Source organism: Trachinotus anak, unplaced genomic scaffold, assembly GCF_046630095.1.
Source record: "Trachinotus anak isolate AG129_WGS33_773 ecotype Australia unplaced genomic scaffold, CSIRO_AGI_Tana_v1 ptg000028l, whole genome shotgun sequence".
In the NCBI taxonomy this organism is placed as follows: domain Eukaryota; kingdom Metazoa; phylum Chordata; class Actinopteri; order Carangiformes; family Carangidae; genus Trachinotus; species Trachinotus anak.
The window spans coordinates 10831530-10857100 of record NW_027273879.1 but is presented as its reverse complement, the minus strand read 5'-3'; the positions used below and the strand labels follow the sequence as shown (position 1 = coordinate 10857100).

The window sequence follows — 25571 nt, the reverse complement described above, 5'->3', positions numbered from 1 at the left end:
AAATGTAAACACATAATTAATTCAATAGTTAACTATGTTGCATTAGTTGTAGTTATTCTCAAACTGAAAGTAAAAAAAAACTGGGTTTAATTTTGGAAATGCACTTAACTCAAATGATCAGATTTGTGTTTCTATTAAATCTATATTTGTATTTGTATTTCTATCTATCTATCTATCTATCTATCTATCTATCTATCTATCTATCTATCTATCTATCTATCTATAAAATCAGGACTCTGTACTGTGAGGCACAGGTGCATTTCGTTTTATTTCTCCTGGCACCTTTTGCACACTTCACATACCCCACACACATAAAAGCACTTTTTTCTATCTCAAATAATACTTTTACTCAAAAGGAGGCCATATGATTAAAAAGTCTTTGTGGCTCAGATAACTTTACAACATATTATCTTTGGAATATAAGGACATTATATGCGTCATTGTATTATTGATGTCCCTCACTTGTAAGTCGCTTTGGATAAAAGCATCTGCCAGATGAGTAAATGTAATGTAAATCTATAAGCAGAGCACTGCAGCTTCTCCTCTGTAAGTCCAGGCTAATATTTTTGAAATGGTTTTGTAGGAGTGAGAAAGTAGAGATGTGTCTGAATAATCAACCATACTGCAAATGATTCTGCACTCAAGAATGAAATATTTAAGAAAATACCACATTACCCCAACTCAAATTCTGAGCCATGATGTGATAAAATTAGCGCCAAAAGTGCAGTGACACTAGAACTGGCTGTATACCCGAACCTGAAATGGATTTGTATTCTGTTTTGTGAAACACACCATTGTACTTTGTACTGAAATGTTATTTTTATGTTTACATTTTATCTTACACTATTTTACTATTTTACACTGAAAACTATTGACAAAGACATTGTAAATTCCCTGGAATAGAAAGAGAATGAAAATTAAGTGAAAATCAAGTTAAAAAAAAATATGTTGCATGATTTATTTAGTTTGTAACTCATTTTAAATACTTTAATTAGGAGTGTTAATAAGCTACCCTTGTGATATATTTGTCATTGCCCATGATTATAGAAATGGCACATTATACATAACAATGCACACAATTAGAGCCCATTCAGTGCTGGATAGTGAACCAAGTTTGTTGGATGAGAAGCTGGAGCTGGGCACATCGTAAGAATGCACCCTTCAAACTGTATGCTGCTGATGAGATGAGGTCTGCTTCCTTTTTTGCAAAGTAGCATCCTTCAAAATTCATAATTTAGACGTTTTTCCTTGAAAATGCCATTTGGTTATATTAGTGTTAAGTTTAACAGCAAAGTTATACATGTAGCTGCCTGGTGGGATCCCGTTTGGAGGATTTCAGCATCTGTGAGGCCTCAATTTAAAGACCCCCGGCCCCACCGTGTCACTGACACAGAGTTCACATCCAATATAATGGTACAGCAGGGAGCAGGTCGTGTTTCCTGATGCTGTAGTTTTATTGGGAACTGTTTGAGTTGCAGGAAAAGGATAAAAGTCAATAGACAATATCACTGTTGCACAAGAATGAAAATGCTCATTTATGAAATCCGGTGAGACTTAACTAAGGCGCTCTGGAAGCGATAAAACAGTCATTGGCTTAACAAACATTACTGTAAACGCCTTTGTAGTTTTTTTTTTTTTTTCATTTTCATTGAATTAAACTAAACGCCGTCGTGGGAATACCGGTGACGTCAAGGTTTTTCCCCAGTTTTAAGTGTTTGAGGGATGAGAGTGTGGGTACACAGATATTTAGTCCCCCATCCTGTCTACTTTCACTTCAGGGCAGTATCCAGTTGATGGAGGGAGGAGGGGTAAACCCACATTGGGGATTAGGCAATATTCATTGAGCGTGTGCGGACACTTACTGAGCGGCAGCAGCAACAATTGCTTCCAAGCAGGTTCCCCACAACTGAAAGTCAAATGGCAAAATACAAGCCCTGGCTGGTGTGCTGCTTCACCTTAGTGACTTTGATCTGCGCTGTGGCTCTCATATGTCTTTGCATCGCATCACTTGCGGCCCGACGATGTCCCGGCGGCAGCTTCAGGCGTGCGGCTGTGGCGGCGGACTCCAAGCGGTGCTCAGAGATTGGCAGGTAAGTCGCTCTGTGACGGGGGGGTGAGAGGAAAACAATCTGTACGCGGCCTGCTGCGTCTAAAAACTTCAGAAAAGCCAAGAATGTTTTTGTAATTTGAAAGTTAAAGACGTTTTGTGTGTGTGTGTGTGTGTGTGTGTGTGTGTGTGTGTGTGTGTGTGTGTTATTGGACTTCACAGTAATAAATGTACTCTCTCAAAACTCAGCAGGCAATCAGGCTGCTCCCGTGGGTGAGATAAAAAGGCTGAACTGAGCAATGGGATAAGCAGTTTAAGAGATTTGGTAGGCTCTGTTTGAGGAATAGATTTAATACCTGCAGAACTGTGTGCAGAGAGGCTATTCATTCTCCTCACCTCTTGTTGATTAGTTTTCATACTATCCCCTTGGATGTGATTGTAGGAGAAAAACAGTTTTGTTTTGTTTTTCTTTTGACTGGTGTCACTCTTTCTAACGAGGAGTGCAGAGACTTGGTTCTTTCTCTGGTGTCCTCTCATTTGTTCACTGAGCCATGATGTGAACTCAATCAATCTGCCATCAATGAAACTCTAAATTTAGAGTTTTTCTTTATTTCTTTCTACTTTTTTTTGTACAGGAATGTGCATGAACATCTTCCTGCTTTTGTTTTCACTGGCAGTGAAGTCTTTTTTCTTTTTTGCCACTGCCAAGATTTGTCAGGAGTTCATTTCCCCGTTCACAGCAGAGACAAAGAATATGAGCCCCATACACAGAGAGACACACTGAGTCAACAGGCGACATGTCCGTGTGATGAGCACTTGTATCACTTTTTAAGGGCATTCTCTGAGTGAAATGTCCTGATCCTGTTCATTCGTTCTACTGAGAGATATATTAAGCATACATCTGATAATGTGTCTGTCCACAGTGAGTGGTGATTGTAGTTTTACAAACATATAAAGAGTCAGCTCCGTTAAACCTGAAAATGTGCAGTGTTTTTAAGCAAAATCATTCAATGTCACCTTCACTCTATTGTTTGCTCAGGTGTCAGGACAGCAATTTGTTAGATGACGGCTTTTAATGTCATTGAAAATACTGATAATCATACAATGTTACCACAAACACTATCTGACAGAATCTATCACAGCTGAGCCACTCAACAACACAGCGTCAGTTTGCCGGTGACACCAGCATTAATCATCATTTTCTCATGAACTATTTTTTTTCACTCACTTCCTCAGACTGATGCAGATATACAATGTGTTCTGTTATAGCTGACTTGAGCTGAGTTTTGTCCAGAGTTTCAGGAGCTATAATCCAGTCTGCAGAAGTTTTTCCAAACCCAGAGCATACAAACACACACTGTGTACAAATTATATCATCAGTTCGGTATTTCCTAAGCTCGTAGATACAAAATGTGTAGTCTATATTTGATTTTGTCCCTGCTCTAAACTTAATTAAGTAATGGCATCCCCTGTGTAAAGGCATAAACCATCAACTGCCTGCCTACACAGTCTTACATGCGATACCTTTAATTAGATTCTTCCGATTAAATTGTGGTCCGTGGTTTCATCCTGGTACTTTTTCCCTCTGTTGAACCTCCCACACTTCAAGGCTTTAAGTCAGCCTGACCGACACAGAGCCAAAACATTCCCGACACTGCCCTTTCTTGTCGCTCAGCGAACACATATGACCCTGTGCCAATTTCTTAGTGAAAAGACTCATTCAGGGTTTCTTTAGGAGAAGGTTTCAGATGTTAGGTTTCTTTCTCTGCTGTATATGGATGAGCCTAATTGCAACAAACAGGTTGTAATTTCTGAGGGAGACCGTTTGCCTCGTGAGCAAAGTTTTTAAAAGTAAGTGACTTCCTGGTGATTTTCCTGAAGTCAGCCTCAAGCATCAGCACATGGTTTAAACTTGCCTCTTGGCATCACACTGAATCCTGAGATCTACAATGATATCATGCATGTTTCAGAAAATGTGTATTTGTGTGTCTATGTGTGAGCAAATGTGTGGGATTTAGTCAGACTGTGAGTGACTGACTCTGAGTTCACACAGTTCCCATAAACCTTGTGAAAATGGCTGTTTTCCAGGAGCATGCTCCAGCAGGGAGGGTCGGCAGTAGATGGCGCCATTGCAGCTCTTCTGTGCACATCCGTGGTCAATCCTCAGAGCATGGGGCTTGGAGGAGGGTCTATATTCACTATAAGAGATAAAACAGGTGGGTCTTCTCATTGATTCGTTGCTATGACAGTAAATTTATTTCTTCTAAAGTGATAATTATTGATTAGCCTTATTTGTTCTAATTGCTGATCTCTTCTCAGGCAGCATTAAAGTCTACAACTTCAGAGAAACCGTCCCACAGTCGTTCAAGCCTAACTTGTTAAGCGACTGTCCCACCGAGTTTAGGCTTTCCACAGGTAGGCAGAGTGGTCCCTTAATGTGTACAGACCTTCTTCTCACACTTCTTTATATAGTCATTACAGTGTAAACCCATTAACTAAAACTGTGAGACAGAGAAATGTCTCATAATGGATCATTTGGCTCATCATGATTCATAGCATTTGAAGTGTCCTCATACAGGCTGGTAGAAATGCTGGTAACACCTCACTTTACCTATTTTTCTGTCCTATATACAGTCGGTCCACCTGAAGTTTTGATACCTGGTTTACATCATTTTCTTAACACAGCTGCCCTGTCTCTCACTTGTACATTGTAGGCAGCCAGTGGATCGGAGTTCCTGGAGAGCTGCGGGGCTATGAGGTAGTTCACAGGCAGTATGGGAAGCTGCCCTGGGCTAAGCTGTTTGAGCCAACAATCAGACTGGCCAGGGAGGGCATCCCTCTGCCAGCCTATCTGGGAATGCTCCTGAACAACCCCATTGTGAAAACGATCGTGGAAAAGTCATCTCTCTGGTACAGCTTCTCACTGTTTCTCATTGTGACAGAAAGGTCTCCTAAAATGTTAGACGTTACAAGAATATCCGCTTTGTGGCCATGCTGATAAGAAATGTTTGAGGGCAGGGATAAACTAAAAGGGCCTGTGATGCTCACTTTTCTCATTCATGTGTCACTGCGGAAATCCCGGAGCAAAGGGCTCTCCTATAAATCCCTCATTTAACTCGTTCCATGCTACTTTTATGTAACTTCCTGGTTAACAATTAATTCTGAGTATTTCACTTTCAGGATTTCACATTGCATAATAGTTCAGCCTGGTTGACATCCTCGTGTGAACACTTTTTGGATTCGCAAAAATGACTGTTATACTCTAACAGCACAGAGGTTCACATTGTTGTTCTTAGCGGAACATTTTGGGAGCAGGGTTTACTGACCCTACTCACCTTCTTTCAGAAATGTTTGTGTGAAGTGTTGCTTTTCCCAAATGCAAGGTTTAAAAAGCAGTCAGCGCGGGGTGAGGTGTGGTGTGAAAAGCCATAAAGTGTGTATCAAAGTGTTCATGCACATGCAGAAACAAATTCCTGCAGAATATCTGAGAATATTCGTTCATATGAGTGGTTCAGTAAAGATGGCCTGCATGATATACGGTATGATTGTATGAAACAAATGTCACTTTCTGTTAACAGATGACCCAAATGAAAATGTATGGTATAAGTATCTCTCTTAAGTGTGTTCTGATTTTGTTATATTTATTCTAATATGTTCTTTTTCATTGACACTTTTTCCAGTACACTTTTTTGCAACAAGAACAAAGGTGCTTTGAGAACAGGAGACATCCTGAAGTTTCCTAAACTCGCTGAAACCATGGAAACCATTGCAGAGCAAGGGGCAGATGCCTTCTACTCTGGCAAGATAGGACATGACTTAATCCAAGACATACAAGCTGCAGGTTGGTGCAATGATAACAGACTATTGGTTGGGCCAGCTGGGGTGTATACTTGAAAAGACAATCGACAGACAGGGCTGGTATAAAGAAAGGAGGTTTAATTTAAGATAATCAAGCCGTCTTTATATTCTATGTGTTTCTTTCAGGTGGGACATTAAAAATGGAGGATCTGAAGTCTTTCAAGGTACGGGTGGAGGATGCATGGACAGTTCCTCTAGGAGACACTCAAATGCACATCGCACCACCGCCTGCTGGGGGCGCCCTGCTTGCCTTCATTCTCAAACTAATGAAAGGTTTGACGTACTGTGTGATGACTTTTTTCATGATCCCAGTGAACTGATCTACTGTTGCAACCATCTGGTCATGCGCTGTGAATTATAAAGAGGAAAATGCAAAACACTGTTGAACAAAAAAGTTTTAACATGCTGTACGTTGTTTTTTTCTGCAGAGTTTTCCTTGACTCCAAACTCGCTTCACGGTGACCAGAAGATTAAGATGTACCATCATTTCATAGAGGCAGTTAAATTTGCTAATGGACAAAAGAGGAGCATTATGGATCCTGCCTTCAATGACAGAAAGGTGGGGATCAATACCTTACAGGATATTACCCACGAAGCATTTTAGTATCTTTCAGGTTATTGTTTTGGTTTTACCATTTTGTGAAGCAGCTGTTCTCTTCAAACCTGTTTCCAGTCACAGCAGACTGAAAAGGCTCTGATAAACCTACTGTGCACCATCTGCCCAGTCTCAAACAGCTGTCAGACAGCATCAGCAACCCTGTCTCCTAGAAGTTAAATTCATACAAAACTAATTTGCAACAGTAGATATGTTTCGAAGGAAATGTAACTGCAACTGGAATATGTTTTCTATTATCTAGTTTCATTTTTACATATTTGGCAAGTTGCAAACGTGTCATTAGTGAACAAATCAGTTAAGGGTTCACAGATGACTTTTCTTTTCTGCCAAAATATATACAGAAAAAATTCACAGTGACTTCAGACACAGGGTGTTCCAGACAATGATTGTGTTATGTAGGTAAGTGGGAAAACAGTTAAGTATATGAAGATAATTTCTAGGAGACAGAGCTGCAGGTGGAGGGCAAAACAGAGCTAAAAAGCAATTTGCAGGTAAACAGAAGCACAACTCCAAATAAGTGTTACTCCATTTATGCATAATATATAAACAGCAAACCTTTGCTAACATGTTTGACATATCAATATTTAAAGTTTAGTTATGGTGACATGTCACTGTTGTGTTCACAGTTTAATAAAATGTAGATTAATGCAGGTAAAAAAAAAAAAAAAAGCAACATTCATTTGACTAGTGGTTCCACATTTTGGGAAATACACTTATTTGCTTTCTTGCCAAGAGTTAGATGAGAAGATTGATACTATTCTCATGTCTGTACGTTAAACAGGAATATACCCATCAGTAATAGTTGACTGCCAGCCATCTAAAGCTCGCTAATTACATTATGTTTGTTTAATTTGTACAATACCTGAGTGTAAAAAAAAAATCACTTTTTATGGGGGTTATGTTCCAGACTATTGCTGACCAAATTGTTCAGTGTGCACATAATTACATCTTACAATTACAATTACATCATGATGCTCTTCTTTCAGAGTGCAGATCATTTGATTGATCCATCCTTCATTAAGCGCATCAGAGGAATGATTTCTTCAAACCGCACCCATGACAACTCCTACTACTACAATATCAACCCTTCTTCTGATCACGTTGGGACGACACACGTGTCTGTCCTGGATGAAGATGGATTGGCTGTGTCTGCCACCAGCACCATAAACCAATTGTGAGCAGGAAGACTCCTCGGACAGAGGATTTGTGCATCACTGTCTTATTATAGGAAATTATACTATGAGATAACATTCATCCCCTTAGTCGACTCTACTGTCTTGTGTTTTGTTGTATAGATTCGGAGGATCCATTTACTCTCCAAAAACAGGCATCATCCTCAACAATGAGCTGTCTGACTTTTGTGGGAGAGCAGACACAGTGAGGGCAGGTAAAGTCACAAGACATAAACATAGCCTTTCAACCCAAGCCAATTGAATTTAAGACATTACTTAATGTAGACATTTAGTCTGTTTCCAGTCTGATATGGAGTCTAATTGTTGTCATAGGTGAACAGCCTCCCTCTTCAATGACTCCAGTCATACTGGAGTCAAAGTCCGGAAGACTCCTTGTGATTGGTGGATCGGGAGGAAGCTTGATCACCTCAGCAGTGGCCTTGGTAACTCAATTGAACTCAGGTTGCATGCTTGTCTGTCTAGTCTCTTATTTGTTTGCTTACATGATTCTCTTTTGCTCCTGCAGTCTATAATAAATCACCTGTGGCTGGGGATGAATCTGGAAGAGGCCATTGCTGCCCATATAGTTTTTGTTGATTCGGGGAACAAAGTGAATTTTGAGCCTGGTTTTGAGGAGGTGAAGTATTCACATTTTTCATCCTTAGTGTCCATTAATGGCATTCAAATTCAATAGACTGTGACATCTGTTTAATGAATAACAATTCTATTTATGTTCGTGGCTTCTGGTGGAGATTATCAGGACATAATCCTACAAAGTCATATTTAATTTACCTGAAATCAGTTTTGAAATCTGAAGTGGGAAAGGATAAGTGGTATTAATACATTTATGTGTGTATGTGTGTGTGTGTGTGTGTTTGTGTGTGTCTGTGTCTGTCTCTGTGTGTGTGTGTGTCTCTGTGTGTGTACGTGTGTGTCCTTAGTCTCTGAATAATAGCCTCACTGGTCTCGGACACAAACTTGGAAGCTGGCAATTCTTCTTGAATGTAGTCAATGCCGTAGAGAAGGAGAAAGGCTGCATTGTGGCTGTGTCTGACAAAAGGAAGCTGGGAATGTCGTCTGGATACTGACCACACAGACCATTAGGACGCAACACCTCCCTACTAAAATCTGCCCTTGAGACTGACTGAGCCTTTAGCCTGAAGAACAATGAATGTGCCAAATCCCTGACAACAAAATGTGATCAATTTGGAGCTCTGGTTCTTTCCTGTTAGAACTGAGGAGCAACAGGAAACTACTAATCTTAAAGGATAATTCTAGTTTATCATAACTCATTTTCAGAATTCTGGCCATACTTTCTATCAGTTAGACAACATTGTACCAACCAAAGTAATTGCAGAGGTCCTAGAATCAGGCTACATGGCTTGAGGATGGTTACAGTCTCCTCATCACACCATGTTTTCATTTTACACTATTTTTGGTTTCATCACAGGCCTGGAAGCTTCACTGAAAGTCACTTGCTTCCTGCACCTCATGGTTTATTTGCCAGGTCTGTTTCTATTGCACTTTGTCACCTTCTGCTTTTATCGATACACCAACTTTTTCTCCTCTGATAAGCTGATTTTTTTTTTTTTAATTTCCGGCAATTCACATAGGTTTTTTCTGAGCAAATTAAACATGCACATGATGGAAACGTTCTTACTGAGTGTGCCTGAAATGTTTGTATAACTACAGTAAGTATGTTAGGCAAAGTTGAACCACAAAATCAGTTGTAGTACAATTGTTGTAGAGAATGAGTTGAACACCTGGGTAATGACAAAATAATCTGCACTCATTCTCGCTTGTCAGGATAGTTGAAATCTCTGGAAAAAGCTTGTAGCTAGACCTTGACTTAGATTATTTTGTAGGAATTTGACTAATTTGTAACATTCATCCTTGGCTAACCGCAATGTTTGTTTAAAAAAAAACCTGACTGGTCAGATTTCTGTCCTCATCAGACATTGTTTGTAGGCTATTGGCACGTTCCCAGATCTCAGCAATTAACTTGCTGGTGGTGATTCAAAGAGATGATGGCCAAAAAAGTTGGAATAAACTGGAAATATCCTTTGAGCTGATTGTCACTCCATACAGTATATATTCGTTTTCAATCCATCCAGTCGCCACACTCACACACGCACTTATGTCATGGCACTTAAATGATACAGACTAACGCACAACTAGCACGCCATCCGGCTGCTGCTCTTACTGCTGAGATCTGCTTGCATGCAGGATTGCATAATCCTGACCAAAGTGAGCGCAACAGCAAGCCATAAAAGCAAACCCACTGTAGTCCAACAAAACCAAACCTGGTTAATATTAAGTCTGTTGTCTGTTGTATCAATGAATGTTTTCATTTTCTGACTGAACTATGCAATTCTATGTAAGAAGCGTTTACTGTAGATGAGCCATGGAACCCTCTCACATTGACATCCTGACTGACATATGAGCTGAAGGTTGTTGTAGGCTGGGAATTTTTATTGTGACCTTTTTTACTGAATGTGAAACAACTTTATACAGGTTCTACAGAGTATTGTGATCTTTCTGTGAAGGTTAAGGAAATGCTATAGAATTTCTTTTTTAATAAACAAAGCAGTAGATTCACAATGAACAAAGTTATCTTAAAAACGTAAGTGTTTTTTTTTTTTTACACGATGAGCATGTCATTTTATATTTTTTCTGCTTTAATATGTCATAATGTTTTGTGAACTAATTACATATTTTTTTACAATTGATAACTGTGACACAATAAAACTAAGTCCAAAACAAAGCCAGTCTCTCATCTTCACCAGACATGAGCAACACCTACAATACGCTTTTCACTGCAGACTGCAGCTCTTTAAATGTTTATACCTTGTTGTTAGTATAGCTTGATCAGCACTAATCTGCTTGATATTTTCCTGTTTGCATTATTTCAAAGCAGCACTGAAACAAAAGATACAGTAATGAGATACATTTCAGTGGAGAGACTTATGAATTAGTAATGATTTCTTAAGTGGATTCTGCTCCGTTTTTCCTTCGAGCCACTAGATGTGAGTTATGAGAACATGCAAATTTTAGTCTGTCTGAAGCGCCGCTGTCTTTGTTGTACGACAAATGGGTTAATGTGGATAAGCTGTGGCATCATAGCTTTAGTGTCATGATATTACCCTCTTTGTATAAGTAACAGCCATTTAAAGTGAGCATCATTTTAAAGTATGCAGAAAATGTCACTCCAGTAAGAGTCTTTCAGTCAAAGCAGAGGCTGTTAAATAATCCTGTGATGACTTCTTTAACTTCCAGGGTTAGCACAGTTTCAGGCACAATGTCCCTTGATGAAGCAAATTATCTCAACAGCGGTTGCTTGATGGTATTATAAATGCATTTTGTATGTGTGCATCATTATTTGAAACTATCACGATGCCATCCAAAGCAGTGAGAGGAATTAAAACTATGTAGACTTTGATACACACAGAGACTGGAGATTTTTTCAAGCCTAGAGGGTGAGTAAATTGGCCTGTCTGAGTTGCATAACTCTGAAGTTCATTATAACTATGTGGAAGTGAGAACATGCTTAATTGGGCCTTAAAGGAAAATTCCAGTCTAACTGCTATTTCTCTCCATCTCCTTCTGCAGCGTCCTTGTCGACTATGGGCAACTAAGGTGCATATACTCTGTAATATTGTTATGTAGCTGCCCAATTTGAATCTGTAGACTTTCACTTTATGTCACCTCCCTTCCTTCCCCACATTTCTTCACTTCATTATTTCCTTTCAGTCTTTACTAGCTACTCTCAATACAGGCAAAACAAACCAAAACAAATCTTCAATGGAAGGACTTTTGCCAAATGTCCCAGTCACACAGAACATCATCCATACATTTCATATTTGATCAGTGAAGTTAATTTCTTTATATATATATATATATATATATATAGTACAAATCCAGATTTAATCTGAAATCAGAAAATAAGGTCCAGTCATACATCAAGGAAGTGACCTTATATAAAATGGATATACAGGTAAGGCGCTCTCAACAATGATTTACAAAAAGAACAATGATTCTGCAGTGTGAATTAATCCCACAATGATAAACACATGAACAGTCTTTGTTAAAACAACATACAATATACCAAACACTTAGCACATCTGGGAACAAGAAGGTGCGCCAGCAAACTTGTGAGGTTATGACTATATACTTGTTAGCTACATGCATGCATCATGACTGAAACAGCTGATGCCAAATAAGCCTGACTTCAGTGCTCTGCTTGAACAAACACTATGCACCATTCATTATTTAATGTTAATGTGCTCTGAATGTCAGAAACACAACAAAAGCGGAGGCATATCTTGTTCTATTTACCATATATATTTTTCTATTATACCATTACAGCCATACTAGTGGCATGGCTTTAGGTATCATAATGTTTATCTGTCAGTTGGTCTGACCCCCACTTTGGTCCATATTAAAATAATGATAATAATAATAATATACTAATGGATGGATTTCCAAGAAATGTTCTACAGAGATTTGCTGCATCACTTTAGTGCCCCCCTTATATTTTATTTCATACCACCAGCAGGTCAAAATTTTCACTCATATCTCCAGTTGGATTGGCAGAAAAGTTTGTACAGACATTCACGATGAGATGATAGGTCCTAATAATTTTGGTGACCCCCTGACCTTTTCTCTGCCACCTTCTAGTCAAAAGTTTAATTTGTCTAATATTTCAATTTATGGCCAAATTGCAAAACTAATACACTGACTATAGACTCTTGTTGACCATTAGCTTTGGCACTCCGTGGTTATGTGAGGACCCCAAGTCTGTCAATCAAACCATAGTTAAGAAACATGAAAATTAGAACATCTGCAACATCTATGATACCAATTACAAACATTAATGCTGGGATTTACCAGATAAATGATCCATTTAGACTGGGAAAGTCCTTAATTTAATTTACAGTAAATATATATCTAGTGTTAATCACATATAAATCACTCATTTGTTGCAACATGCTGTAAAAGGCATTGTGATTTTACACATTAGTACATTTCAGTAATTATGTAACACATTCACATCCCAGGTGATAAAAGAGAAGCCCTGAATCCCAGTGGTGACAGTGAGCAGCGACAGCTGTAATGTTGTTATGAGGTCATTACAGGTCGTTGCACTCTGGGTTGTGGGAAATTACTGTAAGTCATTAAGTATGTGCTGCAGGACTGTTTGTCCCTGAGGTGTTATACAGTGGTCCTTTATTTTAACAACAGCTCCTGCTCCTCCTCCTCTCTTTCCTGGAACCTCGCATGAACAGTCCCGGTGAAATATGTTAAAGTTTTTCATGACTTAAAGTTTATATAGGAGTTCTGTTTTAGTTTTAGTTGATTTTTTTCTGTGGATATTTCCTTCATTAAGAGTTCAGTTGTTGGTAATTATTGTAGATGTCACATAGTGTATTTTTAATGGTCAGCAATAACAGGAAACAGCTTTACACAGCTGATGATTTACAAAAGTGCTTCATAAATAGGTAAAAATCATAGATGCAGTGTAAACACAGCACTGTTTCTGCAGTGAGTAATGATTTCCACATTTACAGGTACCTACCTAAGTTTCAACTTTTTAAAAACCTGAATGGCAGCAAAATATGTTTCGTTTATTACATTACATAAATAGATGTGGTGATACAGAAATACAGCAGACACAAGAGTCAACATTCAGAATCAATTTCAGACTGAGGCACTTTGTTGTCAAGGTCATAACAAGTGACAGGTCCATTGTTTGTTATCTGAGTTGTATGTTATGAAGTACACGAGTATTATTCTATCTTAATGAGAGAACAATTGGTGCCAAGACAGCTGACAATGGTTTCTGGTTCTTTATTAAGTGTCTAATCTCTGAGCTACCACAGGAGTCAAGGTTCACACAGCTACAGTCTCTCTGCATAATCAGAGGTGTGTTTACGACCTCAGTACCCTGCAGCGTACGCCCACTTGCGAGGATCTGACTGAGCATGGAGTCCGTCATCATGACTAACCACTGCCTGCACCACGGCTCCTGTTGATTTGAGAAACTCTGTTTCATGGTTCTTTGATGCCAAACCATCCAGGACGTTCTGTAAACAGAAGCGTATATGAAGACAAACAGGCTCCATGCAAAACAAGGGAAACTTGTGACATGCTCTGACATGCATGTGACATGCTCTGTATGTGAAATTGACTAAATATACTTCTGAAATGTATTTAAAGAATGTGACAATATAACATTGAGTGTTAAAGTTCATCAGTCTGCCTGGTGATGTGCTGTGTGACACACAATCAATGTGATATCATGATGGATCATGATCATTTGCTAAGTTGAGGGATGACATCAAAAACAAGTGTATATATACATATACAAAGAAGAATTCAGGCCTAGTTTGGAGGAAACAAGGTTAAGATCCCATTTATTGTTTTGTGGGCGGCTAATGATTCCACATCCAAGTGAAATCAAGGTTTAGTTCTCAAGTCTCTAACATCAGAAGAGCACAATGCATATTTAAATGTGCAGAATGAATTGTCCTGGCACACAAGAAAAACATATGAATTTCTAATTAGATATTATTATCCTTTAAAGTCAGACTAAAGTGCTGTGGAGGCTGTAATTTAAGTCATTATGCTGCATTAGAATCAGACGTGTGTATCACGCTCTCTGTGTCTACACCTGTTAGCTTCAACCAAGTCATCAGGAACTCAGCTATCTACTGTACAGGAAGAATGTGAGAAGTCAAATCTTTACAACACCTTTTTATCTTTGCCTGAGTAACAACAGGAGCTGATTAGAAAAGCTGATGTACATGAATTGTATTAGGATATTCAAACTGAAAAGAAAACTGGTCTAATAGCCTAAATTATAAAATTAATCAGTCAGTAATTACCTTTATTTTGTGTTTAGAGGCAACTACGCATAATAATGTATGCTTATTTTTAGTAAATTAGACTATTAGCATACGAGAGCTGAAATAGTTTTCTTCTTGTTACATAATACAGTTCCCTGAAGGTAAATCGAATGAACACTGTCCCTGGTGCCAGTCGTGACTCAGGTGTAGAGGTTCTGTGTTTGCAGGGTTTTGGGTTGAAGGATTGTCTCCCCACACACCACTCTGCCCTACTATTAGTCATAAATATCAGTTATTATTTATGTTTGCGACACTCACTTTGTCAAAGCCAGGCTCAGCTACAGTGGTGTTTGGACTCAGCTGGTTGTGGAGCCTTGGATCAGACACGGCTTTATTCAGATCATAGTTGAAGAAGAGTGTGTTCAGGATCACCTACAAAACAGCAAACATTTCAACCAATGATGATTTAAGCAGCCAAGAAGTGTCACTGTCACTATACTTAACAGTACCACAGTACATTGGTTTATACAACACTACAGCAGCGGGACCAGCTTCTGATCGTGTCTTACCTGAGCAATAGAAGTAGTGATTTTCGTCCCTCCTGAGCCTCCCACCACCATCTTAACTTTGTTGTTTTTATCAAAGAGGATGGTTGGACACATAGATGACATTGGCCTTTTCCCTTTTAATAGAATTTAATCATAACATAAGTTTAAAACAAGGTCAAATTAACAAGTGTATGTTTTTGTTGCAGCATCTACAAAAAGTACTAAACCCCTTTGAAATTTCCATGTTTTATTGTCTTCCAGTGTTGAATAAAAGTATATTTCTATATTTGTATATTTTAAGTATATTCTCTGGTGCTGAACGTGGTTTCTTGCTGAGGCGGGTGGTGATGATTGTGGCTTGACAGTGATCATTGCGTTTACAAGACAAGAGGTTATAATACGCCCTCTGAGCAGCGCTATGTCTTCCGGGCAGATTGGAGGCTACAGTGAGTTGCTATTGGGAAATGATGACATGGGCCTGGGATAGCTGGTTAGCATGCTAACTTCAGTAGTAGGCAAGACATGATAGAGACAAGAGGTAACGTTGGTGTTGCTTTAAAGCACTGGAGACAGCTGTTGGTGAGTAAAGGAATGAAGTTGGATGTTGAACTCACAATTAATATTTCCTCTGGACTGGTGAGTAAACAGCTGTTGATGCTAACGCTGGCTGTGTAGCAATAGCAAAATTTGCAAATAACTCCTTTAATCAGTCGTTTTGTGTGGATAGATAGAGACATAACGTCACAATTACTTTGTATGTTATATTTTAGATATATTTTTTATTGAATTAATTTAGATCCCTTTCTACAGATCTGTTGTCACTGACAACTTTGCTTTTGTTCACTGTCAAACAATCAATATTCAAATATACTATTCAATGCTATTAAACAATAAAACTTCCAAAGGGAGTAAAAAAAAAAATTTGACTTTGTATTTTTAAGAGCCTTTGCACAAAAAAACATTATCTAAAGTAAAACATACCAACCAACACTATGACCTCTGCGTGACCTATAATCAGCCTGCTGCTGAAAAACCAATCTATGTGACAGTTTTACTGTTTTTGAGGATCCTTATATGTGTGTGTTTGTGTGTGTTGGTCTTAATCTTACCTGGTCTGATGAAGTTGCTTGGTGAAGGAGGCACTCCAAAGCCGTTTGTGATGAGCGGGGAGCTGAAGTCGTCCATCTCATTGTTGAGAATTATCCCAGTTGAATATGACATGACTTTGGAGCCCAAACTGCAGGAAGACAATAATCAGTAAGATGTAGGGGGGAGGGATTGGAGACACATACTAGCTAATATTGATAAAGATATTTATCATGGCCAGTTAGGAAGTCATACTATTGGTTGATGGTGCTGGTGGCTGCCACAGCGCTTCCATCCTCTGCTACTACAGAGACATGTGAGGTCCCGTGGTTTTCAGGCAGGTAAAACTCTGGCTCATAGTAGTTCATGTGATGTGTGGTTTCATCTGTAATCTTTTCACGGAGATCATCGGCATAGAAACTCGAAGTCATATTGTGGATGAGCTTTTGGGGGAAAAGTAGAACATAAACATGACTCTAAAGACAAATTGCCTCTATATACGTACTACAATCTATACGACAGCTGAACACAAATACATATGCATCAAACGGATCTCTTAGAAGTCATATTTACATACTACTAATCGGCAATAGTAGCACAATAGTAGATTGAAAGCATGGTGGTTATATTTAGGCAGCAGATTAGCATTAGGCAAAGATCGTGGTTTTGGTTTCATATTCAAAAAAGTGAATAATGGCTAAGCTTAACCAAAATGCTTTGGTTAAGGTTAGATTACATGGGACTCAAGTGCTCTACTTCACACAATTTATGTAGGGTACAAAAAAATATAGCACTCAGGCAGCAACCACATTCCCATTCAAAACATAGCTGGCAAAACAAATTATTAGCATATACATGTAATTTGTTGGACATGGTAATTTGATGGTTTTTGTCCTTTACATTTAAAAAAAAAATTAAAGCCACTTTGTGAAGCCTTGTGCAGTAAATTTGAGAACATCTGTCACTGCCACTCCCTGTGAAATATCTTAAAGTTTACTACGTCACTCCCCAGAAATTAAAATCATCCCTTTAATTGTTAAATGAGTGTTAAGCCATGACCTTACATCTGTAATGTTGAGAAACTTTGGATCTCCAAGTAAGGTCCTCTTTGCATAGGCAAAACGAAAGGCCTCCACAATGCGATGGTAGGTGAGGATCTTATTCTCTGTGCTTGCCATACTATCTGAGGTGAAGTCGTACCCTGTAGAAAATACAACAGTCATCAGTAACTTTAAACCATAGCCTCATTCATCTGTCTTCCCTCAGGTGGCTTTTCAGGTAGGGAAGGAGACAGCTAAAATGGACTTGACCCAGCCTGTTCCTGTGTTTTTATTTAGTCTAAAAACTGCTGTGATCACACCGTGGGTATTAGCCTGAGCTGACAGCCACAGAGGGAAACCGGAGGAAAGGCTCAGGGAACCAGAGTTTTGGTTTGATGGGTTTCAGCTGTCGGACGGAGACAGAAGTCACGGTAAATTAGCAGGATGAAGGTTTTTGGGCAGTCTCTGAAATGTGTGAGTGAAGCCTCCACCGCTCAACTGTGTCCAATTAGAGGTAAATTGTTGAGATTAGTGTTAGTATGTGAGGCAGGGGGCCAAAGTGAGTGGGTGGTCAGTCAGAGGGATGGAAAGGTTCAGAGAGATTAATTACTTTAGAGGGAAGTTTCTCATCTAATCCTCAGAGACAGAAGCTGTCACTGTACTGAAAATTTACTGAAGAGCAAAGAGACAGTGTCTTCAACATGGACAGCTTGGATTTTCTGCAGTCAACACAGGAGCAAGTTAAATCAGACTGATAATGGTGTACACAGAAATGATACTGTATGATTATGTGATGAAAATGATGATAGACCAATGTAGCAATGATTTGATTAACAACATGTTCATGAACTTTGTTAATCAGACTTGGAGCCTGACAGCAATTATCTTTGGATTGTAATCACTTTAGTCAAACAAAAAATAAAAATGTGTACCAGGGTTACAGAGTATGTCTTAAACTTGACTTAAACTATTCTAGTAGCTTATTGCTTTGTGTCATTTTGAGACATCATCTGTTTGTCTCGTCATCAACAATCAAAGAAATCGCACTACCTAAATGAAGCTAATAATATTGTTTGTCAGTGTCTACCAAAAAAACCATATCACCATTACAAAGATTATTCATGTGTTTTTTCTGCTAACATCAGCATGCTAACATGTTCACAACAATGCTGCTGTTTAGAAGTTAATCCTTACCATGTTTAACATCTCAGTTTAGCGCATTAGCATAATAATATTCTCTTGTTAACACTAAACACAAAGAGACTGATGGGAATGTCATTAATTCTGGATATTTGTGCATGAACCAACAACAATATTGCCCAAATTAAAATTTTGATCTCATGATAGCACAACAAGAAAACTCAAGTGAATACTAAAGTTGTCATTCATCCCGTGGTGAATAAATGTCTGGACCAAATATCATGGCAATCTGTCAAATAGTCATTGAGATATTTCACTCTCAAATTTCAGCCTGCTGGATGCGATAGATCACCAAAGTCATTAGGATACTTCATCTAGAAACCATGACTATCTGTACCGAACTGGTGGCAGTCTATAGACAGCAGAATGAGATTTTCTTTTTTTTTTTTTGCTGCATGATTTAAAGTTTGGTGATGCTACATAAAAGGCAGGGTCACCAAAGTCATTGTGGTTCATCCTCTTGTGACCATGAATGTAAAATATCATGGATATATGGATATCTGTGACGATACCGACTGGTGACATTGCCATTTATACCTAAAAAGTAAAGGCTGGGGAAAGATTGTGGTCAATCCAACATTGGTTGTTAAACAAGAGACTCGGCCGTGCTTCAACAGTGTTCCCCTTCATCTTCTGCCTTTTGTTTGGAAAAAGAGGGAAGTTTGATTGAATTGATCACAAGACATCACTTCTCAGCAAATGTAAACATCCACTGTGTTGGTTGCTGTCGTTTTATGTGATAGAGCAACACACGATGCTGTTGTATTTTTTGTTACGTTTGTATACAACTTGCATATTATTCCAAAAACTACTGTTTTGTTTAAAGCCTAATGATATTTGCTGTAGTCATAATGGATGAATGTGGTGTTTTTACAATATTGTTAAAGGTACTCTTAGGTAACTTAATGTCAACCAAGCTTTTTATTTTCAGGGTAGATTTACTGAACAGTAGATCAACCTGCTGCTCACAGAGGAGTCCTCGCTGTGATGGCGACTGGCAAAGTGAAAGCAGCTCACATTAAAGCACATTCTCTCCCACTCAGGGTATTTTTTTTGTTTGTTTTTTTTTTTTGGATAAGGCAACCAGGCTTACCATTCAAGATGTTTAATATCAGCGAGAGCACAGGGCCGCTAGCGGGGGCATTGGGAACAGCCAGGATGTACTCCCCCACAGTCACCCTTAAAGGATTCTCATCCAAGACAGGCTTATAATCCTTCAGATCCTCCATTGTGATGATACCGCCTAAACACGTATTGACAAACACTGTGAATGCACACTTGGACAAAACTGGAAGTACAAATCCTCCTTACTATGGAAATTAGATGTGCAGAAGGAAGTGCATGTTATATATTTTATTACATATCCTGAAGTCCTTTCAGCAAATGACTCTCAGTGAGAATGGCGGTTGCAATAATGACGTTATTGATGATGCCCTTTTGCTTCGTGGGTACAGAAATATGATCTAATCTGCACAAATAGCTGTTTTGATTTCACAGTGAAGTCTAGATTAAAAGATGACTCACTTTTTCACCATAAATCACAAAGGTGGAAGCCTGCTGTTGTTACTATTTATAGTAGGATTAAATTCAATTCAATTCAGTAGCTTCTCTATAAATAATACAATATGTGATGTCATATGATCTGGTTATATAATGTATGCTCATCCATTTCCTACTTTAAAAGTAGGATCAGGTTTTATGAAGACTGTGTATTTGAAAAAACTATATGAGGTTTCTCGGGCAATAAAAGAAAAACACTACCTGCTGCCTGAATATCTGTCACAAGGTTCTGAGCCAGTGGTCCGTCATAGAAAGCATCCGGACCCTCTTCAGCTATTTTCCTATATGTTTCTGCAAGCTTGGTAAATGTAATGATTTCATTTTCTTTTAGGACGTCACCATTTTTCCCACAAAACACTTCACTGAAAGAGAGAGAAGGATAATTTGAAGATGGTGATGAACAATGTTTTAAGTTACTTTCAAACCAACACACACTTTGATTTTATCCTCCAAACACTCAGCCTCTGGTTGATGCCTCTCACCATAGAGCTGGGTCCATGATGATGGTTTTCTTATGCCTGGACAGAGCAGAGGCAAGTGCCCTGCCCAAAGGAAAACCTTTTTCTGCGAGATGAATGCTTGGCTGGAACAAGTCTTTCCAAGGCAGTTTACCGTGGCGTCTGTGTGCCATCTCATAACCTCGAATCTCCCCTGGTACAGCAATAGACAAACCTCCTACCGACCACAAGGAAACAGAGCCTTAAATCATTGCTTCATAAGTTATTCAGACATTATTTTAACACACTGCTACAATTGCTGCCCAAAGAGTGTTTTTATTTCTACTTTTTTGAGTTTGGTTTAGTCCTACACTGACACTAATCTTTCTTTTGTCTGTCACTTTCACAAGGCCATCTTATTTCATTGTTAACAACTTCCCTTCCCTTTCTGATAGTAAAAAGTTAAACATTACCTTTCTGGGATAAATCTGTGCTGTTCCCAAACATGTTCTCTGTTGCGTTGCGTGGAGCAGTTTCCCTGGCGTCAATGGTCTCAACTTTACCTGTGCATAGGTCACAAGTTTAGGGAATGCATTTCAGATCCAGATTATCTGGAAGTTATATGGGTTTGTTGTGTCAGTGGGAAAGTAAACAACAGAAGACTGCGGGGTGGACGTGTATGTGAGGGTGTACCAGTTGTTGCGTTGTAGATGGTGAAGAAAAGTCCTCCTCCAATGCCCATACTGTGAGCGTTCATGAGTCCAACACACAGTAAAGCAGCTATAGTGCCATCAACTGCAGACCCCCCTTTCATCAGTATGTCTCTGTGGTAACATTAATTCAAACAAACACAGGGAGGGGAGGGGAGGGGAGGGGTGGAGGATTAGGTTTTACATTTAAGATCTCAACACCTTGTTCAGACAAGGTGGACAGTAAATAAATTAAATTAAAAAATGTTTATGAGTGAATGTGCACGGGTGTGGCTGCGTATGCAAGCAATGTTAAAGCGTCTGTACTGTGCTCTCACCTGCCGACCTCCGAACACGGCCCAGCATCTGCTGCCACGGCTGCCTTCAAGTACACTTTCTCACTTGAGTGCTCCCTTCTCCCCACACCGAAGAAGACGCCCACAAAAGTGGCGACCGATGCCAATAGCAGCATCGCCAGTGCCAAAATTACTGTCCTCTTGACCATTTTTATAGTTCAGGAACAATGAATAATTTATTCAAAAACTGTTAAGAAAAAAACAAAAACATTTGTATAATTTATATCTTAAAATGTATGAAAATATATATTAAAAAAATGTTATATATATTACATCTATCCAGCCAATCAATGTTCAGAAATCATCTAGACTACCGGAGTACACATTTTTTTTGAAGGAACTTGTTAGGACCTGGAAAAAATACACACAGCTCCATATTACTCCTTATGTGAAGAAAATGTAGCACTCAATTGCATGTCTATCTTTAACTGTCACCAAAATAAGGACAGGTATTACCATGCGCAATTATTTTCTACACAGTTAAGAATATTTCACCAGAGAGATATGTATTCACGTCCTGCTTGGCAGAACTGAAGCCTAACATCAGGAAGCTGCATCTGTGTGTTCTCTGACCTCCTCCTCACACTTTGAAAACCTCTGGACTAAAACATATGGCTTAAAATTAATACATAAAAAATCCAATACATAGATTGCACTTATACAATTGTTTTCATCAAGATGACATTCACCCAAGAACCACCAGCCCAATATCTCCAAGGGATGCACCCCTGATCTACAAGACTAAAAATCTTTAGCCATGGTAAGTACAACTGTGTGTGTGTCTGTGTGTGTGTGTGTGTGTGTGTGTGTGTGTGTGAGCACGTGTGTGTGCGTGCCCTGTGGGCAGCATTACCCTCTATAAATTGTTTAACTCCCAGGTTGAAAATAAGTGCATTCCACCTCTGCTGACATCTTTAAATCCAGACTGCTTATCATGCTACAGAGCAAACACTTTACATTGTTCAGTATTTGCTAAGACATAAGGCCCCAGGCGATCTCATGTCAGACACTATTATGAGTTCACTTTCTATATGTCCCCTCTAGAATCAACAGATAAAGGTAGTTTTATTAGAAGTATAAAAAAAAAATTATACTACTCTGTCACACAGAAATGACATACAGTAGTTAACTGTACACCAAACCTGCTGGGCTGTTTTGACATGTACATTTAAAATAATGCACCCTACATAAATAACATGATTTTTTTTATAGTGTACTAAGGTCTCAGCTGACTAAAAAACCTCTAAATTATTGTGCTACCAAAGCAAAGTTGTCTGAATCATACATTAAACCACAGAACAGTTTTGTATGTGTGACGTGATCTGACTATGAGGCAGTCAGCGTATCCTCCTGGCTCTGCTTTCTGCAGCCAATAAGACAAAAAAAAAAAGCCTGGAGTATTTTAGCTTAATAATACCTCCAAACCCTAAAGCCTACTGTCATGCAGATTCTTTGTTCTGTCAGAGGAATGAAGCCAGATTATGTAACAGGCGAGTGAATTGATTCAGTTGTACAGCACAAGACCTTCAGTTGCACATTACAGCCGTTTAAACAAATGTATCACCTGCCTTCACGTCTCTAAGTAAAAAGTCACATCCACAATTTAAATTTGAAACAAACATTTTCAAGGCAAAACAGTGTGGAAAAATTTGAATCCAAATTTCTGTGATTCAGATTACATTTTCCTCAAACGTTGTGCCACCTTAAAAAACAATTTTCAATCTTACCTTGGTTTCTCTCGGGGCCTCAGCAACAGGCTGTTCGCTGTGTGCGTTTGCCACGATCTGCAGCAGCTGATAGGTAATAGGCTTAGTGTGGTTCTCAATATGTAACTATCACAAAGTCATTAAACTTTAACCCACCCCACTAAAAACACCTAACCTGTGCTGCCGATGGGGGGGGGGGGGGGCACACACACAAAGACAGAAGAAACAACGTCAGAAGACATTCGAGTAATCACTTAAATAATTAGTCATCTGTATTCAATCTTCACATAACTTTCTAAAGCTATCACGGAGCAATTGCATGCCCTTTAAACTGAGAAACAATAATCCGCTGGATGACTGATTCTTTATCTGCTGTGATACCTAAACCTATCTGTGACAAACATTAACTAGCAGTAGCTATACTTTTCTGGTGGTTCATTTCAAATAGATGACATATGACTCCAGGTAGTCAACACAAAATGATAAAGTAGGGCCTGGTTTCACAGGTCTAATGCAACGCAGCCTTAGCATAAATATTGGTTTTTGCATGACTGCTCAGAAAACCTTTGATATCTTAAGTTTTAAATAAAGTGCCTCCTCACCAGGAAATTGAAGGCTTTCAGGGCTGCAGGGAGAGGATCACATCTGCCATGAGGGGAGGAAAGAAGAACAAGCTGCGGGGGAACAGTATGTGAAGGGGTGCAGAGCTGGATGAGTGGGGTCAGTTAAATAAGCAACCAAGCCAAATAGGTGGAGGGCAACGGGGACAGGACAGATGACTTTCTCAACTCTGACATGGGATCTCCAGGCCAATTATTGCAGGTAATAGAAACCCTACTCCCACTGATTAAAGTTCCTTTTCAATTGAGCCTCTAATGCTTCCAGACTGCACCGCCCCCGGGAAGCTCCACCAATAAGAAGGTTCACAGAGAAAATGGTGGTTTGGTGGGGGGGGGGGCAATCAGAGAAGAAGCCCTGACAGCCAGTTGTGAATTTGTTTCCCAATCAAATTGCTGTGTCTGGGTTACAGGTTATTCAGGTTAACAGAGCTTTTTCTTTTAAAAATGAAGGAGTGGCGTTGCACAATTACATTCTGCTGGGGGAAACTCTTTCCACTTCCAAAATCAGATATTAAATGTGCATTATGGTGCAGTTTTAGCTTCAAAAGCCAAAATTTCCTGGCAACACTTATAACTGACAGTGATAGCACCATCCAGGGAGTCAAAAATGTCTGTTTTTTGTTCATTTGGTTCCTGATTTGGACAAGCTGTGATAACACTAACAGTTAATGTTTGTGTTTTTGCAGCTGCAGCTCTTTAGCTGCACTAAATATCCATAGTTAGCGACAAAGCTCCATTGCAAACAGAAACATGTGGAGATGGTATGGCATGTAGGAAAATAGTGCACTCATCCAGGCGGCTGCAACCTAAAAAATAGCAAACCATCACAGAGAATTTTTTTATTTAAATGAAAAGTTGATGGCTCGTTTTTGTTTTTGAGGATTGCCATGTTCTGTTTCACAAGAGCACTGTAGCTAAAACATCTGACTCAGGCTCACCCTGACTGACTGCCCCTGACAAAACGCTGGTTTGATAATTCCATGAAAAAAAGATACAGAATATGGTGCCAATGTGCAAATAATAATGTATATTGGACCATGAATGCATAAATAGTTATATAATCCACATCTTGACCTAAGCATCTAATTCTGTGTTAAAGCAGCTGCACTGTATTCTTTGTTTCGTCCTTTATTCAGAGGCTGCAGAACAAAGCAAAGCAACTGTTTCTTGTTTTTTTTTTTTTTTTTTTTTTTTTTTGTTCTGTATTTCTTGTGCATAATGCAGAAAAGTCTACTTGTACCACTGACAAAGCGGCTTTTGTGTTGTCATCTTTGTCTTATTCTTCCTCTTTTTCATAAACCCAGTTACTTTAGGCATGTAAAGAATACATGACACACCCATCTGTGCTGTGGTTGTGCAACAACAAACAGCAGGAAGCACTGGTCCATAAATCACTTTCTATAGTAGAGGCATGAGGAGAATGAGTCTGGCTTCAGGCCTGACACTGTACAGCAGAGGATCAGCCCATCCCCAAACCACCAGCATGAAGAGTAACAGACAGTCAGTCACAGTTATTCTCACAACAGGCCTATGATTCACCTTCAATTTAACTGGTTGTAAGCTCATAAACCACTAGAGTGACACCGGTGTCACTCACATATTGAGAAGCAGAACAGAGGGGGAATGAGCAGCCGAGGAGTTCAAATTAAAGACCCTTCTCCTCTATGTTGTACATCTGCTCCTGGATCGTGATCCTGGCTGCCAACACTGACAACATCCTGCACCAAAAACATCCAAGAGTTCTTTGCATCTGTGCAGAGACAAGATAAAGTATAAGGTGTAGAATACACG

General features: G+C 39.1%; 2 protein-coding genes across 2 annotated transcripts; one reads left to right on the top strand and one right to left on the bottom strand.

The window, feature by feature from the left end:
• Positions 1-1745: 1745 nt before the first annotated feature.
• On the top strand, positions 1746-10457 carry ggt5b (gamma-glutamyltransferase 5b). The gene is made up of 12 exons (XM_071466533.1): positions 1746-2090; positions 4136-4263; positions 4367-4462; positions 4762-4957; positions 5728-5888; positions 6032-6178; positions 6334-6464; positions 7508-7695; positions 7817-7908; positions 8027-8136; positions 8220-8330; positions 8635-10457. The coding sequence occupies exons 1-12, from the start codon at positions 1918-1920 to the stop codon at positions 8779-8781; spliced, it is 1680 nt and encodes a 559-aa protein (XP_071322634.1). The 5' UTR covers positions 1746-1917; the 3' UTR covers positions 8782-10457.
• Positions 10458-11600: 1143 nt separating this feature from the next.
• On the bottom strand, positions 11601-23307 carry ggt1b (gamma-glutamyltransferase 1b). Its single transcript, XM_071466697.1, has 13 exons — positions 23182-23307; positions 21437-21641; positions 21103-21233; positions 20883-20972; positions 20455-20647; positions 20174-20334; positions 19506-19655; positions 17237-17373; positions 16428-16615; positions 16196-16323; positions 15108-15220; positions 14857-14970; positions 11601-13776 (listed from the first exon to the last, which is right to left on the bottom strand). The coding sequence occupies exons 2-13, from the start codon at positions 21601-21603 to the stop codon at positions 13630-13632; spliced, it is 1719 nt and encodes a 572-aa protein (XP_071322798.1). The 5' UTR covers positions 21604-21641; positions 23182-23307; the 3' UTR covers positions 11601-13629.
• Positions 23308-25571: the final 2264 nt, after the last annotated feature.

What these genes read in the sequence shown, in the direction of transcription:
- ggt5b (XM_071466533.1), top strand. Translation starts at nt 1,918, where the DNA reads ATGGCAAAATACAAGCCCTGGCTGGTGTGCTGCTTCACCTTAGTGACT. An exon ending in CACTATAAGAGATAAAACAG is followed by an intron (nt 4,264 to 4,366) that starts GTGGGTCTTCTC and finishes ATCTCTTCTCAG; the next exon opens with GCAGCATTAAAGTCTACAAC. An exon ending in GTGGAAAAGTCATCTCTCTG is followed by an intron (nt 4,958 to 5,727) that starts GTACAGCTTCTC and finishes CACTTTTTCCAG; the next exon opens with TACACTTTTTTGCAACAAGA.
- ggt1b (XM_071466697.1), bottom strand. Translation starts at nt 21,603, where the DNA reads ATGGTCAAGAGGACAGTAATTTTGGCACTGGCGATGCTGCTATTGGCA. An exon ending in CACAGATTTATCCCAGAAAG is followed by an intron (nt 20,648 to 20,882) that starts GTAATGTTTAAC and finishes TGTGGTCGGTAG; the next exon opens with GAGGTTTGTCTATTGCTGTA. An exon ending in GACAGATATTCAGGCAGCAG is followed by an intron (nt 19,656 to 20,173) that starts GTAGTGTTTTTC and finishes ATACGTGTTTAG; the next exon opens with GCGGTATCATCACAATGGAG.